The sequence below is a fragment of the Lissotriton vulgaris genome, chromosome 5 (genome assembly GCF_964263255.1).
Source record: "Lissotriton vulgaris chromosome 5, aLisVul1.2, whole genome shotgun sequence".
Classification (NCBI taxonomy): domain Eukaryota; kingdom Metazoa; phylum Chordata; class Amphibia; order Caudata; family Salamandridae; genus Lissotriton; species Lissotriton vulgaris.
In genome coordinates, this window is record NC_141693.1 from 784,315,907 (window position 1) to 784,332,981 (window position 17,075).

At 41.0% G+C, this 17,075-nt stretch overlaps 1 protein-coding gene across 2 annotated transcripts in view; it reads right to left on the reverse strand.

Moving 5' to 3' along the window:
* The window catches only part of ADAMTS14 (ADAM metallopeptidase with thrombospondin type 1 motif 14), a 508,740-nt gene that overhangs the window by 386,931 nt on the left and 104,734 nt on the right, over positions 1 to 17,075 (reverse strand). For both annotated transcript variants that reach the window (XM_086922254.1, XM_086922255.1), the window contains exon 4: positions 5,082 to 5,278. In XM_086922254.1, coding sequence (XP_086778380.1) covers positions 5,082 to 5,278 — 197 coding nt within the window. The remainder of the gene's footprint in view (positions 1 to 5,081; positions 5,279 to 17,075) is intronic.

The window sequence follows — 17,075 nt, forward strand, 5'->3', positions numbered from 1 at the left end:
TAAATATTCCCAAAAAAGATGGCGGCCTCTAAAAAGCATTCTGAATTACCAAACTAACCCTTTGGCATCCTAAGGCTGGAGTGTCTCAGACTTGGCAGAACTAATGCATTGCTAATGTTGTTTACATTTCCAATCTCAATGTTAGATGTCATTTGGGAACAGAAGGAGTGAAAGTCTTGGCAAAAATGAATGAATTGAAAGTGTAGGTAGAAGAGAGATTTTTAGGCTAATTGATATATTGACCCTGATAGGTGTGATGCTCCCAATTCGGATGCTGTCTGACTGATGGATGGAGCACAGTCACGTGACAGTACAGTTGGAAGAAAAAATTGGATGCAGAAGGTGGGCGTGGGAGAAAAAGTATGCGTTACTGAAGACAGTGGGTACTAAACGTAAGGTAGTAACATAGCCAGTTGTAAGTATATATCAAATGAAACCAGCTATTAATAGTAGCAAAAGTAGGAGATGGGATAGTATAAGCTACTTGGCATACATCATGTTGTTTTTTCGCTAATGGGAACGATTTATAGACTCGTTGTAAGGCCTTTTTCTTTTTTTTTTTTTCATTGGACAGTTTACGATTCCTATTAAAGGCCCCTGGGTCTTACTTTTGGCTCCCGACAACACCGCAGAGGCAGGAAAAGGAATGAGGTGAAAAAAGTTTCTTTAAAGAGAACATATGGCGCCCAGACAGCCACTTAATCTGAACAGCAAAACACAGAGAGCCGCAGTTTGACGTTTAGCAAAACAGAAAGTAGGGTAACAAAAGTGATAAAAAATAATAACTCGGATGGAGAAAACACTTTGTTTCACATATTCTCTGGGTAAATAAAGTAAATCATATTAAGGTCAGTAATAAAATAAACATTGAGCCGGGGTCTGCTATTTAAGTAAAGGTCAGAGAGGAAAAAAATCGGCAGGATACAAGGGCGGTGGGGAACAGTAGTCTTTTCATAGTGGGGGAGTGGATGTGTCAAAGTCAAGGTTAAACTGTTGAAGGGTTTTTGTGAGTGCTCTCTTGAAAACCTCTCTCCTGTTTCCAGTGCTTATTTTGATTAAAAAAACGTTAAGTGCTGGACCCCGAAGTTTTAGCACAAGACCCTCAGCCACACGCCCTAATCGCCATGATGCTGAATGCTCGGGTTGCCAAATACATTGCAGTTTATTCTTCAAACCTTCTCAGGCCTCTTTCTTCACCATTTTACACTTCCTGTCTCTTTATATCCAACTTCCGCATGTTTTAGTTTGCATCCTTGCTTTCTCAAGGTGTTTATCGCTCATTTTTGCCTTATGCTCTCACTTGCTCAAAGTTCTCAAAGTTTGACGATTTAGATCCGATCCCCTAAAATGAGTGACAGTGCTGATTGCCTGCAACCACCTGGCAACACCGGCACAAATTAAGCACTGCAAGGCTGTTTCGGCCCGTTTAATGGTTTGCAAGGGCAGAGTAGTTTCAAATAACCAGTGAAATGAACAATAAAACATATAATTAGAGCTCCCGGTTTTATGGTATTTATTTTTTTGACATTTCCATCTGTATTTATCCATATTTATTTTTTGTCAACTTTATCTGTATTTATCCATATTTATTATGTGTTTTGTGAAACAAAGAAACCTGAAACTGGTATATTTCCATTTTTATTTAACCAATAATTATGCAGTCATGCTTGAATGCATGACATGTTTCAATGATATGAACACCTGCAGAAGATAAATCAATGTACTTATACGAAAATATGCACATTTCAGTATCAGCATTGTGCATGTCTACTGCTGTTCAAGGCTGTTTACTAAAATTCCTTTTTTAACCCCCTTACCTCTCAATCCACACCGGACGGAGGAGAGGCGGCCGGCCGGCAGGTAAGTGCATTATTCTAAACCTCACTTCTCTTCATACCCTCTCCCCACCACAGTGCTGCTTTCCCAGAGCAGCTGCCACTGGCTCCATCCTTTATAAAAACGGTCTGAACTGCTAAGCCAGATTCTCTTCTCTATATATGGAAACAAAGCAACCACAGACATATTTAAGCTTTGTTGGGGCTCATCACTGATGTGAAAATTGACCTCTGTGGCACAGTGAGCGGTGAGCCTAAATCTTGTCAAAGCTTTCATAATTGGGGCAACTCACTGGAGAAAGCAAAACGTGTTGGTGGAAATTTCGGATTTCTTCTCAATCACTGATAATTACTGTCAGTTTTCATGTTTTTCTGATCAACCACTTTTGTTCACAGATATGCGACACATGTTTAACACGGACAGTAGTGGGCCAATGCATTCGTGTCTATTGTAACCCTCTGCAATGTTAACAAAATGAAACGTATAGACTTAGAATATGCTGCCATTTCATGAAAATCATAGGTGTTTCAAAGACGTACTATAGTGGACACTGTACAAAAACAGATTTTGGGAGGTCCTCATGACATCATTTCTTTCTCCTAGGTCTTTCACACTGCTCAGAGAATAGCCCTATGTAATAAGAAAGACATTTTATATACTTCAATGAAAACTGTATGCCGAGTAAAAATGTACAGCACAAGATGGGGTATGACAGAAATTGATTCTGGCTTTTATTACATGAAACAACGATACAACATATGCATTGTAAACGCTGTGTAGCAGAAACACCACATTCTGCAAATCCAGTGGCATGAAATATAATGGTCACCCTAAATCTCTCCCTGATGAATATGCCATCAATATTCATGTGCCACACAATAAAATGCCATCAAAAAGAAGCTAGCATATCATGCCATTTTTAGGTTATGGAACATGAATTTGTCTAGCTCTCAAAAAGCACTCGTATTGGTTCTTGTCTTTTGGAACTTGTGTGCCTTTAATGTAAAGTATATAGTTGGTGCTTAAGAATCAGTGCTGCTAATGGACCTAGAATGTATTTTTCCCACTATATGTCATACTATATCGAGATGTATAGTGTGTGTATGTTTGAAAAGATCAACACAAAGAAAACATACAAACAAGTCTAGGCTGGGCATATAGCAATCACCACAAAAATGCATGTCCTAGGGTTAGAGGATGATGATGTATATAACACAGAAACTTTGCCAGCATCATGAACAATTTCTGCTACTGCCAACAAACATGACTCTAAACATTTCAGGTTCTATTTGAGATCCACCTTCCAGACTGCAACCTGAGATGCAACAACACAAACATGATCACACAGTCAAGAGTCAACTAGAAGAAGCTAAAGAACAGGGAAACATCAATGTTAATAGGACAAATAAGTTACTTGGTGCAAACCGACCTCAGAAACATTCCAAGTATGGCTATTTGCCAGAACAATGGAAACCTTTACCTTTCAAGGAATCCTTCCAATCCCACACCTTAACAAAAAAAAGGATTACCCAGCTTTGAAAGGTACTGACGCGTTTGGGCGCAGAACCACATCTGGCAAATATCAGTCTTCATGATCAGTAAGGACATTCCCTTTCCATCAAAGACATTTAGCCAGCTTCCTGTGTAGAACACTGGCCTAGTTCTCATCTGTATTATCAGCTGAAAAGTGCTACAAAATGGCCTCCATCACAAGCCAGCACTTAACAAAAAGGTACAAAAATAATTATTGTAATCATATTCTTCCAGTAATGCTTTTTCACCAGGGCAGAAGTCTTCTTAGCAAACATGTCTTATATCTGTGCAACCGTATACAAAAAGGTTTACATGTCATACAGTGATTCAGCAAGTGTTTCGATTTTGGAACTAAGGCAAATGTATTCACTCAAGACATAATTATCCTGTATCATTTTTACACGACTTGTTAGAACCAGCTTCAGGTTAGCTCAATAAAAGAACAATGGAAGCAAATATTAGCAACATCTCTCAAGATGGGCAGATTTAGTAGTAGGCCTGTGCCCATCAGAACTTGAAAAATGTGGAGTGGTCTTCATTGTAACGTCTGACAAGTTATGAACCTTTACTATTTCACAAAGAGCCATAAACACATGAGACTTGCTGAAATTACACATGGGGACTCACACCATACACTCTATTCACTGGTGTTTGTCCCACAGCGATTCCAGCATCTCCACCGATGCTCACCACACCACATTTCCCCATGTACCATTTTTTTCCTTGTTAGTTCTCTACAGTGTGACTTTCAGAAGTCTAGCTTCTTTCATAGCAATGATTTTGCGCACTGGGACCCAGATGTTAGCACAGGCTCCTGCAGTCCTTCTTTTTTTCTGTTTACAGAGGCGTTCGCCCCCACCCTGCTTTTTTCCCTTATGGTGAGTGCCCCCCTTCTTACAAAAAGTACCACCAATTTTTGTGCCCTGCTGCTGCCCCTTACATTCTTTCACCTGCTACAGCAGCTAAATGATTGTAAACCTTACAAACCAGACAGTGGAATATCCAGCAGCCCGCCTGACATACAAGAGGGTCACATAGTCAAATAGTCAAAGCGCCTTTGTAATGATCTTTGATTTTCTAGATTAAATTTCATTTTGCCTCAGGCCATTTCGAACACTGATTATGTGGCGGTGTAATACAGCTCGGGTGTGGGAGGTTTGTTTTTCGTTCATTTAACTAATTAGAGTAACAATCAATGATTTGTAGGTGAAAAGTTCTGGACTAGAGATGATGTCTGCAATGACCTGAAGTGAAGTCCTCATTCTATTTTAAGGGACGCCTGACAATCCTCGTTTCTATCATTACTTGTGCTGTGATTGACCAAAAAGAACAGCCATTCATGGAAAAATCAATATGATGCAATTTGACCAATTACATTATTTTTATCTTTTTAATTGTTTTAAAACTAATATTTCATGATATTATTGTAATTTTTTTGCTTGATATTTTGCAGTCTATGAACTTTTTTGCATTGGAAATTAATGCGAAATAAAGTATTGATTGATCGGTAAAATCATTTGCCTCTCTTTCTCCAGCACCCCATTCTATTTTGCTAGTTTCTCTTCAATTATTCACTTCCTGATCTTTTTCTTCCAACTTCCTGTTTGATAACCTACTTACCGGAATCTGTAAGTGAAATGGAAGACAAAAAACAACAGAAGTGATTCCTACACACAAACTTCATTATAGAAAATAAAACTCCAAAACCTCACTATGTTCATGAGGGTGAGGACATAGTTCTGCACATGCTCCTTTCCATGGAAACGCACGACGGAGTCATCCACTGCCAGCAGAACCTCAATGTTGTAGTCATCCTTCTTAGCATGTCGCCTTTTCCGCTCTGTTTCCCCAAGGCTACTCTCAATCATGTCCAGGGAATTTGGGAGCTCCCCTAATGCAAAGGTGGCGTCTGAAAGAAATTAGGGAAAATCTTTAGGCAAGAGTTTGAGTTGAAAAATGGGAGCAGTTAAAAACAAAAGCCTAATTTACAATTCTATCTACATATGAAGCTTCAGCTTATAGATACAAATGGCTTTATTTATGACAGAAAAGGCTCTTTTGTAATACACAACAGAAAATCTGCCCTAGTAAAGTGATTCACTCATGTATAACATTAAGATAATACTCTAGTACAATACATGGGATTCTGTCATGCCTGTATAAACGGCAGCCACTAATTTCTTTACATCGGCAACTTGTGATGCACCAAGGAGCCTATTAACAAGATGGTTTGTGTCGTTCCTGCACCACACATGGTGCAAGAGAGACAGAAACCTTATGTTAGATTTATGAAGCCATGCAAGTCCACTTTGCGCGGCTGTGAGTGGCTCCATAGTGCCTATCGCTGGAGTTGCCTTACTCTGCCCTGGGATGGCATTCCATGGGCATTGCGTGGGTGTTCTCATGGAACTCCCATAGATTTTGACGGATTCCCAGATTTACCGTGAACTCGTAAATCTGGGAATGTGCCAAAAACGTATGCCTTACGAGGAGAGGCGTAACAAGGAGAAATATCTTTATTTCTCTTTTCTCTTTCCATGTGTATTGCATTCTGCGCAACACATAGAGGAATATACCTCTATGGATTGTCTTTTGTGCAGCAAGGCTTCCCTTCCTGGACGAAAAAATCCTGCATGCAATGCAGGCACCCTCGCACCATGGCACCATGGCACCATGGTGGACATTGCCTTAAATACGGTACATTACTGCCCTTTCCCTGTCAAACAGTGCAGCATGGTGACTTTCTGTGCTGTACTGCGTGACATTTTCATAAATAGGACCCTAAGCCAGAGCCAGCAGCCGAGGTGAAAGGCAGGTCAGGTCACAGCGCATATTTGAAGCAGCTGTTCAGCAATAAAAGCCTACATCACCCAGACCGGATGGAAGAAACATCATCAACTCTCATCATCTCTGTGCACCAAAAAGCCACACCATCACCCCACCCAGCGTACCTCATGACCCAACTAAACCCACTACCCCCATCTTCATCATCATCCCTTGAAGTTCAACGACCCCCGCCTCCACCCAGACCCTGGGATGGAAGCGTCAATAACTCACCTCCCTCGACACGCAACACATTGACATTCTCATCTATATCTGTCAGGAGAATGAAATGAAATGAAAAGTAATTTTCTGTAGCGCGAACTGCCACTGGAGAATGAAATGAAATGAAAAGTAATTTTCTGTAGCGCGAACTGCCACTCCTAACGGAGTCTCTGGGCGCTGTAACTAACAACAGCACACCAAAGGAGGTAGGTCCTGGTGGGGCTGAGGGAGAGCTGGACCATTTATAAATCTACACACAAAAGGGTGCCCTCTTCTCAAACTACTTACAGTATGATTTCTACTGAGACCAAATAAACAATTTCATTAAATCTGGTCAGGTATATTTATTTATACCTCTTAGTCATATAATTTCATGCAAAACAATTTATAATAGCAGAGGAAAATACACAATACAACAAATTACTTACAACCTTACTCAGTCAACAATTAACATAAAACAACACAATTTATATCCAAAAAATGACATCAATAAAGCATCCAAAAAGAAATATAAATGACAATTCATCAATTTTACAATACACTAGACCATTTCTATAGTCTCAATTATTTTATGAAAAAAGCAAACTGATTCATAACTAGAGCAACAAAGCATGTGTCGCTTAGTCAAAAGACACCAGATGTACTAATTGGCTCTTGATGGATTTGCCGACGCGTTTCAAGTTCGGGCCATGAATCCCCAAACCATCATCAGGGCCCTGTTAGTAGTCTGTTTAGGATGCAAAAAAACATCAAGTTTTAATGACAACCTATTTTCCTCTTCTCTAAAAAGAACCGTTTGGATAGTGTATATATACCTGTATCTTTCTATATGAGTGGTCACTGGTGACTTCTATTGATGGATGCACTCCTCTCTTCAAGTCTCGAGTGGAGAACCTCTTTTTTATAAAAAATCTAAAAATGAACAACATATTGTATGCGTTTGTAGGAGATATTTACAAAGCGCTAGAAAAACTAGTCAGAATAATTAAGGAATTCATACCTCCGTCTATGCGGGCTGGCGCTGCAAAGGGGGGGCGGAGGAATTTCTGTGTTTGATTTATTTTAGTCCTATTTAAACAAAAAACACATGCGTGTTTGTGTCAGCCTATATATTTATCAGTGAGAGTTGTAGTTGTCTATCCATACACTATTTACTTTTCATACCTGTCGTGTGGTCCATGTAATAGTACAGCATTTATTCCTCTACGGCAACCTCATTCACCTATTTTAAAAAAATGCACTTATCAGGGCACACATTTCTTAAAACACAACTCGTATCTTTATTTAGTCGCAAAGGAATCCCTACCTGTTTTCTTATGAAACAAGGTCAGGCCTCTCGCCCCCGTTCGTGGCCCCGTCCGGGGCTCGGCGTGTGAAGACCTCGCCTTAGTTTCTACTCGCCGGTTCCGATTTACTAATAAATCACTCGCTCACCTTAAGGGGAGCATAATATTGTGTCAGTTGCGATGTGAGTCTAAAGACGAAAAACAAATTGGGTCCATACATTCGTCTTATCACAATACCTGCAGCTGTGGTCTGCTTTCCGCTACATAAAGCTGATGCTTCTCAATCGATTAGTAGTCATTTATGAAGCCGGCTGACTTTTTCGGAAGTTAAAAAGGTGCAAGATTATATTAGGTGCATTGTGGGAACTGAAGTTTCGAGGCGCCGTGGGTGTTCAAAAACTCACGATATTATTTGGAAGCGCTAATTACTAACGTTGCTCGCTGTATTACATGATTCGTCTAGAAATGAAACTGCACACTCATTCTTCTGAAAGCAAGAAGTTGGTAATACATAATTGCTTTCTATTTATTATAGGATGTTCCTGTAGCCTCAGCGTCAACAATCGGACAGTTGACCCCAAATCTCAGATTCTTGACAATTCTGACATGTTATTTAGACCAGTCATTACACAGTTAAATTTCAGGATTAAATATGCTTCTTTCTCAAGTAGCATATTGTCAATGTCGGCAGGGCGCTGTACATTATTCATTGTATGAAGTACAGACCATCTAAAGTCATTCTCATTATGGGACATTTCGACGAAGTGTTCGACCATGGGGGCAGTGAGAATTTTTTCCTTTATTCTGGACCTGTGTTGCCCTATGCGGAGGTTGACTTGTTGATTTGTTTTGCCGATGTAAATCCTCCGGCAGGGGCAAATGATTACGTAAATTACGTTTTTGGTCTTACAGTTCGAGAAGTCAAGATGCTTCCACTTAACTAACTCCCTGATTTTGGAACTCAGTTCCTTCAATAGTGCTACCGCATGAAACACAATTCCCACATTTGTGGCGCCCTTCTATTGGCTTCATGTCCCACAAAGCCAGGAGGTCATGTTTTGGTTGGGACTTAGGGAGGTCAGCTCTCACAATTTGTTGTCCCAAGCTCCGATTTTTTTTGTGTGCGAAAAATGGGCGTGGAAAAGGACATTCCAAGTCCTCGAAGAGGTGCCAGTTTTTAAGCACCGCTTGTCTTAGCTTATGTGTGTCAGGCCCGAAGGTGGTGACGCATACCATTCGATCTAGTTCCTTCTTTTCTTTGATTTGTAGTAAGGTTTCCCTAGGGGTAAACCGAGCTCTTTTATAGGAATGCTTCAAGAGCTTCCTTGGGTACCCTCTATGGATCATCTCATTACAAAATGCCTTGGCGTGATAGTCATAATCCCCCAACTCAGAGCAATTTCTCCGAATACGGAGCATTTGCCCATAAGGCAAATTTGCCTTCAAACTCCTGGGATGGTAGCTTTTGTGGTGTAAAATGGTATTTTTATCCGTAGATTTCTTATATAGGGATGTTTTTAATCTCCCATCCTCACAGGTTACCTCAACATCCAAGAATGTCATTCTCACAGTACTTGTCTCAATCGAAAATTTGATGTCCCCATGTCTACTGTTGATCCATTCATAGAACGCCAAGAGCTCCGTCTGGCTCCCCTGCCACAGGAGCCAGACGCCGTCTATGTAGCGCCACCATTGTTTGATATTTGCCATGTATGGGTTATTGTTCTCCACAAACATGGTCTCATACTGTGCCATGTAGAGCACTGCCATTTCTGGGGCATAAGGACACCCCATGGCAGTGCCCTTAACTTGCATATAGAACCGGTCATTGAATAGAAAATAGTTCTTTTGCAGTGCTATCGCTGAATGTTTTAAAATGAATGAAGTAGGCACCCTGTGTGGCTTGTCCCTTTTATCCAAATACAACTCAATTACCTCTAGGGCTTCTTCCTGAGAAATTTGTGTGTAAAGGGACGTAACGTCCATAGTCGCCATTATTTGTTTGGATGGATCAAAGCTAGTTCCTTCCACCTTTGATAAAAAATCTGTAGTATCTCTGAGATAAGATTTTACCTCCTTCAGAAAGGGCTTTAGGAAAAAATCCACGTATTTGGATATAGTCTCCAAACAGGAGTCACAACCCAATAAATCGGGCGCCCTGGTGGTTCAGCTAGGTTTTTGTGTATTTTGGGTAAAAGGTATAAGATCGGTATTCGCGGAAATTTTTTGTTTAAAAATTCAAATTCCTTAACACCCAAAAAACCTTCCTCTCTTCCTTGTACCAACAGTTCGATAATTAGTCCTTGAATATGCCTCGCTGGGTCCTCGTTCAAAGCTCGATACCATATGGTGTTGTTTACGTGTTTGAGCCCTTCAGTGACATATTTATCACAAGGCCAGATGACAACGGCTCCCCCCTTATCTGCCTGTTTTATAACCAGGGAGGGGTCTTCCTTGAGGCTTTGTATTGCCTGTAGCTGTCCTTTACTGATGATAGGGGGCACATATTTCTTAGTTCTTTCCATTTTGTTAATAGAAGATAACAGGATTTGCTCAAACACCTGTATCTGTTTTGGAATATTCTGATATGGAACAAATGTAGATTTATTCCTTAATCCTGTTGTCTCAATATTTTGGGATGCCGGTTGGTTGAAGAAAAAGGCTTTGAGCCTCAGTTTCCTACAAAAATCTAGGGTTTCTATTTTAAATCTTGTCAAATCTGTACGTTTACAAGGAACAAATTTCAAACCTAAATTTAGTAAGGATTCTTCGTGCTCTGTTAATCGCCGTTCAGATAAATTAACGACCACGTTAGGTTTCTCTACGATTGGTAAAACCGTTTGCGCGTTCGCATTTGCCACGGGGCTTTGAACCTGGTTTTTCCTTGTTGGCCCTTCTCTAAAAAATTGTTAAAAAAGAAACAATGGTCATGGGTGGCCTAATAAGGTCCTAGTAAGAAAAATTATTTCTGGATGGCCTAAGAAGGTCCTGGTAAGAAAAGTTATTTCTGGTAGATGAGTTAAACTTGGGAGACAGTTTTGTAAGGTAACAAACAAAGGACTTTATTAATGTTTTCACAATTATGTTTTCTCGGTTTTTCAGGTGCTCACACATGTGACAAGGTGCTTATAGTGACTGAGTGAAATATTAAAAAACTATATACAAAGTGTCACAAGCAAGGGTATTCCCCAAAAAAATATATACAGTAGGGAAGGGGAGTTTCCTTGCAAGGGTCGACGGCGTTTCGATCTAACATGACTTTAGATCATCATCAGGACGTGAGCTTTCTTTGCACGATATGATAGATGTATTATCTGACTCGGCGGTCAAGTCAGTCACTATAAGCACCTTGTCACATGTGTGAGCACCTGAAAAACCGAGAAAACATAATTGTGAAAACATTAATAAAGTCCTTTGTAATTTTTCTTACTAGGACCTTATTAGGCCACCCATGACCATTGTTTCTTTTTTAACAATACTTTGACCCCAGGTTTTGACTAAAGGGGTACCCTTGTTTCTCATAACCCTTCTCTAAAAAAGACACCTGTTTACGTGAGTTATTGCCTCTTGGATCTGGATCTGATGAATCAGATGACGAAATCTCAGAAAAGGTGGTGAAGCGATTTCGAGATCTGCCTTGATAGTCGTACAGCGCCCTGCGTGACTCTAACTGGGTATAGTAGTCCTCTTTTAAAAAAGGATATACTTGTTCAGGTGTCTTTTTTAGGGAAGGGCCAACAAGGAAAAATTTAGGTTTGAAATTTGTTCCTTGTAAACGTACAGATTTTACAAGATTTAAAATAGAAACCTTAAACAGGTAGGGATTCCTTTGCGACTAAATAAAGATACGAGTTGTGTTTTAAGAAATGTGCGCCCTGATAAGTGCATTTTTTTAAATAGGTGAACGAGGTTGCCGTAGAGGAATAAATGCTGTACTATTACATGGACCACACGACAGGTATGAAAAGTAAATAGTGTATGGATAGACAACTACAACTCTAACTGATAAATATATAGGCTGACACAAACACGCATGTGTTTTTTGTTTAAATAGGACTAAAATAAATCAAACACAGAAATTCCTCCGCCCCCCCCCCCCCTTTGCAGCGCCAGCCCGCATAGACGGAGGTATGAATTCCTTAATTATTCTGACTAGTTTTTCTAGCGCATTGTAAATATCTCCTACAAACGTATACAATATGTTGTTCATTTTTAGATTTTTTATAAAAAAGAGGTGCTCCACTCGAGACTTGAAGAGAGGAGTGCATCCATCAATAGAAGTTACCAGTGACCTCTCATATAGAAAGATACAGGTATATGTATACTATCCAAACGGTTCTTTTTAGAGAAGAGGGAAAAAGGTTGTCATTAAAACTCGATGTTTTTTTGCATCCTAAACAGACTACTAACAGAGCCCTGATGATGGTTTGGGGATTTATGGCCCGAACTTGAAACGCGTCGTTAAATCCATCAAGAGCCAATTAGTACATCTGGTGTCTTGTGACTAAGCGACACATGCTTTGTTGCTCTTGTTATGAATCAGTTCGCTTTTTTCAAAAAATAATTGAGACTATAGAAATGGTCTAGTGTATTGTAAAATTGATGAATTGTCATTTGTATTTCTTTTTGGATGCTTTATTGATGTCATTTTTTGGATATAAATTGTGTTATGTTTTATGTTAATTGTTGACTGAGTAAGGTTGTAAGTAATTTGTTGTATTGTGTATTTTCCTCTGCTATTATAAATAGTTTTGCAAGGAATTGTATGACTAAGAGGTATAAATAAATATACCTGACCAGATTTATTGAAATTGTTTACTTGGTCTCAGTAGAAATCATACTGTAAGTAGTTTGAGAAGAGGGCACCCTTTTGTGTGTAGTAACTAACAACAGGTCAGATGTGTGACATAATCCTAAATTAACTTTAGGCAGCAAGCATTCGATAGTTTGAATATCCACATCTTTAACAGTTTCCTAAACTGCCCCTCCTGTTCACTAGCTCTGAGCTCCTTAAACATACTATTCCAGGCTTTTGCTCCCAGAACAGTAGCTGATCTTCCGCCTCTAGTGGCTAATTTAAATGCTGGAACCCTGAGCAGATTTGCAGTAGTAGACCTTAATGTTCTTACAGTGCTATGGGGCCTAAATCTTGCTGAAAAATATCGTGGACCCAGCTGGCAATGGGCTCTAAAAGTTGTCAGTAAGAGTTTAAACAGGACTCTTTTGTGGACCGGGAGCCAATGAAGAACTTTCAATGCAGCCGAGGCCGATGCCCTACGTGGGAGACCTAAGACCAATCTGGCCGCTGAGTGCTGAACCACCTGTAGTCTCCTCAGGATAGTTTTGTTAGTTCCAGCAAGGAGACTATTACAGTAGTCTAGCCTCTATAGTATGAGAGCCACTGCTACTGTCTTCTTGGTGGCCAGAGGGATCAAATTAAAAAACGTTCTCAAGGTTTTTATAAGCCCAAAGCAGGTCCCGGTCAATGTCAGAACATGGGGTTTGAATGAGAGAGCAGAGTCAAACCACTCCCCTAAATTCTTGGCCACTTCCACCGTTGATGGCGGTGCTGTGGTGTTATGTCGCCACCAGTCCTTTGGTTGGAAAGAGTTATCTTTACCAATTGGTAAGATTTCTGTCTTGTCAGTATTATAGCATAGATGATTTTCCCTCATCCATTGTAATACCGCTGTCAGACAGATTTAAAAATGTTCCTCAACATTAGTAGCGGTCTTATCCAAGGACAGGATCAATTGGGTATCGTGGGCGTACGACGTGATTTCGATCCCATAGTTCGAGTTCAGTGAGACAAGAGGGGCGATATATATGTTAAACAGAGGACTCAAAGAAGCCCCCTGAGGTACCCCCCTTGTAATGACTTGTACTGATGTCAGAAAAGGACCCAGCAAGATTGATTGTGTCCTGTTTGCCAAAAAGGATGTAATCCATGTCAATGCATGATCTGATATACCACAAGATCTCAATCTGGCTAGCAGAATTTTGTGTGAAATGGAATCAAACGCTGCTGACAAGTCTAAGAGGATCAAGACTGCCCTCTTGCCCTCATCCAGAATGAATTTGATCATATCTGATATTTCAAGTAACGCCGACTCTGTTGAATGTTTTGATCGGAATCCGGATTGACGGGGATGAAGAATCTGTTCTGACTCTAGGTAATTAGAGAGCTCCCTATACACTATTTTCTCTGTAATTTTACCCAAAATGGGTAATAGAGATATGGGCCTATAATTAGCAAGATGTGAGGAATCAATGTTCGGCTTCTTCTTCAAGGGTTTTACTATAGCGAATATCCATTCATCTGGCACTGTCCCCATGGCTAGTGAGGAGTTCACAATATCATTAATCAGCAGATTGACAATGTCGATGATACGATGTAAGAGCATCGGAGGACAGGCTTCCAAAGGTGATCCCGATTTACAGGCCAGTATTGCCTCCTTAGTCTGGGATAGAGTGGCCGGTTCAAAGGTTTGGAGGCCAGATCTACCATCACTATTTACAGGCCCCTGTGCCCCAAAGGGCACCAAATGGTCTTGCGTCACAAAATTCTTTTGTATGGCCTTGATTTTTTCTTTAAAATAAATAGCGCTATCGTCACATAATTTTTGTGAGGGAGGAATTTCTACGTGTACCCCCTTGGGATCAGTGAAGGATTTTACAATTGTAAAAATCTCTTTTTGATTATGTTTTGCCAAAGTTATTTGATTATGGAAATATACTTTTTTTGCTGATTTAATAGCTGAGTGGTATCTTTTCCTAAATTTTTAAAAAATCAGACGATTAGATTACTCATAGTCCTTTCTCCATCTGCGTTCCAACTGTTTGGATTGCAGGTGTAGTCCTTCTAGATCTTTGGAGAACCAAGAGTCCCTATGGGGTTTCTTTTGACTTGATCCAACCGGATGACCAGATGGAAGCAATTCCTCCCCTATCGATGACATCCATTCGTGGAACCGACGAGTGTCCTCTCCAGGTACCCCTGTGAGAGTTGGAACTTTGTCGTGTGCCACTGTTTGCAATGAGTTATTTGTGAGTAGGCGCTGCCACTTCTTCCTGAGGGGCCCTACCGTTGTCTCTCTTACCTTGTCATCCTTGACAGGGATCAGAATATTTAATGGAATAAAAGTGTGGTCAGGCCAAATCTGTGGGGATGGTTTTTCTATCTGGAGTGGACTAAGGTTAGTGCAAACCACATCCAGGGTATGCCCTGCCCTATGTGTTGGCCCCTGAACCATTTGCTTCATACCCAGCACATGAATCGTCTCCACAAAAGATGAGACCCCTAGGCTACCACTACATTCCAAGTGAAGATTAACACCTCAAAGTAGCGTAAAGTTAGCATACCTGAGCATAGCCTCACTAAGTGCATCGACAAGTGGACGAGGACAAGGACGATATACCAGCACCCCCCAAAAAGGAGAAAGTATTATTAATAGTGCAGCAAAATCTCAGATATTCTGGTCCGGTAAGACCAGGAAGCGAAAAGACTTTCGATAATAAAGTCTTCTTATGTAGGATGGCTACCCCTCCCCCTCTCCCACTTTCTCTATCCACTCTGCATATTGTAAAATCTGGTGGTAAAGCAGCCGCAATATCCGGATTGGAGTCCTCTTTTAGCCAGGATTCAGTTACACATAAGAAATCTAGGTCATTGTCCATAATCAGCTCCCTGACCTCTCGGGCATGTTGGCCTAATGATCGTGCATTAATCAAACCTCCCCTAATGTACATCTGATGAGCAACTCCCTTTAGTTCATCTGTTCCTTTACCCTTGTTCCAGAAAGGTAACTTAGTCTTAAATTTGTAGCATGATAACGGGTTCATGATTCTATCCACCTCCATGTGGTGTTCGCAATCGCTCTTGAAATTTAGCTCTAATAGGTGCTTAGCTAAAAACATCCTACCTGGTTTTGCACGGGTATGGTGACGGGCTCTGGTCGCGTTTCGGGCGCGGACGGGCGCAGACAGGCTTCCCTTTGGCGCACCTTCGGAGCGCCAGCTGCACGCGTCCGCTGCGCTTCCGCATCCATCCCTCCATTTATAATGAGTAAAATTTGAGACTAGACCGTCTCTTACTCCGAAAAGGCGGCCAGGACTATCCCACCGGAAGTGGGAAAAATATTGCGTCGTGCTCCCTCCACTCAATCAGCAGACGCTGTGGTGGACCAGGGAGCAGACGCTGAAAGCGCTAAAAGCTTTTCCAATTAGGAACAGAATAGTACTAATGCTCTGGTGACAGCCCTTTATACCATTTCAAAGTGAGCAGTTGCGGCACGAAGTGCAATTGTTGTATGCCAGCCCCCCAAACAGTTTAACATTCAGGCGCAGAGCATAAAAATGAAATAAATGGACAAGCGAGTTTAAAAAGCTTAAAACGAAGTAGTTAGCTTGCGATGTTAGCTAACCTTGTTGCTAAACACACGTTGGCGCTGGTTCCGCCTTTTATGTCAGAGACTAGACTGTCTCTTACTCCGAAATGGCGGCCGAGACTATCCCATCGGAAGTGGGAAAAATATTGCGTTGCGCTCCCTCCACTCAATCAGCAGGCGCTGTGGTGGACCGGGGAGCAGACGCTGAAAGCGCTAAAAACCTTTCCAATTAGGAACAGAATATTACTAATGCTCTGGTGACACCCCATTATACCATTTCAAAGTGAGCAGTTGCAGCACGAAGTGCAATTGTTGTTTGACAGCCCCCCAAACAGTTTAACATTCAGGCGCAGTGCATAAAAGTGAAATAAATGGACAAGTGAGTTTAAAAAGCTTAAAACAAAGTAGTTAGCTTGCGATGTTAGCTGACCTTGTTGCTTAACGTGCGTCGGCGCTGGTTCCGCCTTTTATGTCAGAGACTAGACCGTCTCTTACTCCGAAATAGCGGCCAAGACTATCCCGCCGGAAGTGGGAAAAATATTGCACCGCGCTCCCTCCACTCAATCAGCAGACGTTGTGGTGGACCGGGGAGCAGACACTGAAAGCGCTAAAAACCTTTCCAATTAGGAATAGAATAGTACTAATGCTCTGGTGATACCCCTTTATACCATTTCAAAGTGAGCAGTTACAGCACGAAGTGCAATTGTTGTTTGCCAGCCCCCCAAAGAGTTTAACATTCAGGCGCAGTGCATAAAAGTGAAATAAATGGACCAGTGAGTTTAAAAAGTTTAAAACGAAGTAGTTAGCTTGCGATGTTAGCTGACCTTGTTGCTAACGAACAACAATTCCCCTCCTTCATCACCTAACATCCTTTCTCCCCCGCCATTTTACCAGGTTCATCAAGACTCACGTAAAACCCAGTCTTACATCATCTCCCGGAATATACAAAATGTTATCCTAGAAATCAGAAACATCCTACAACTCACTG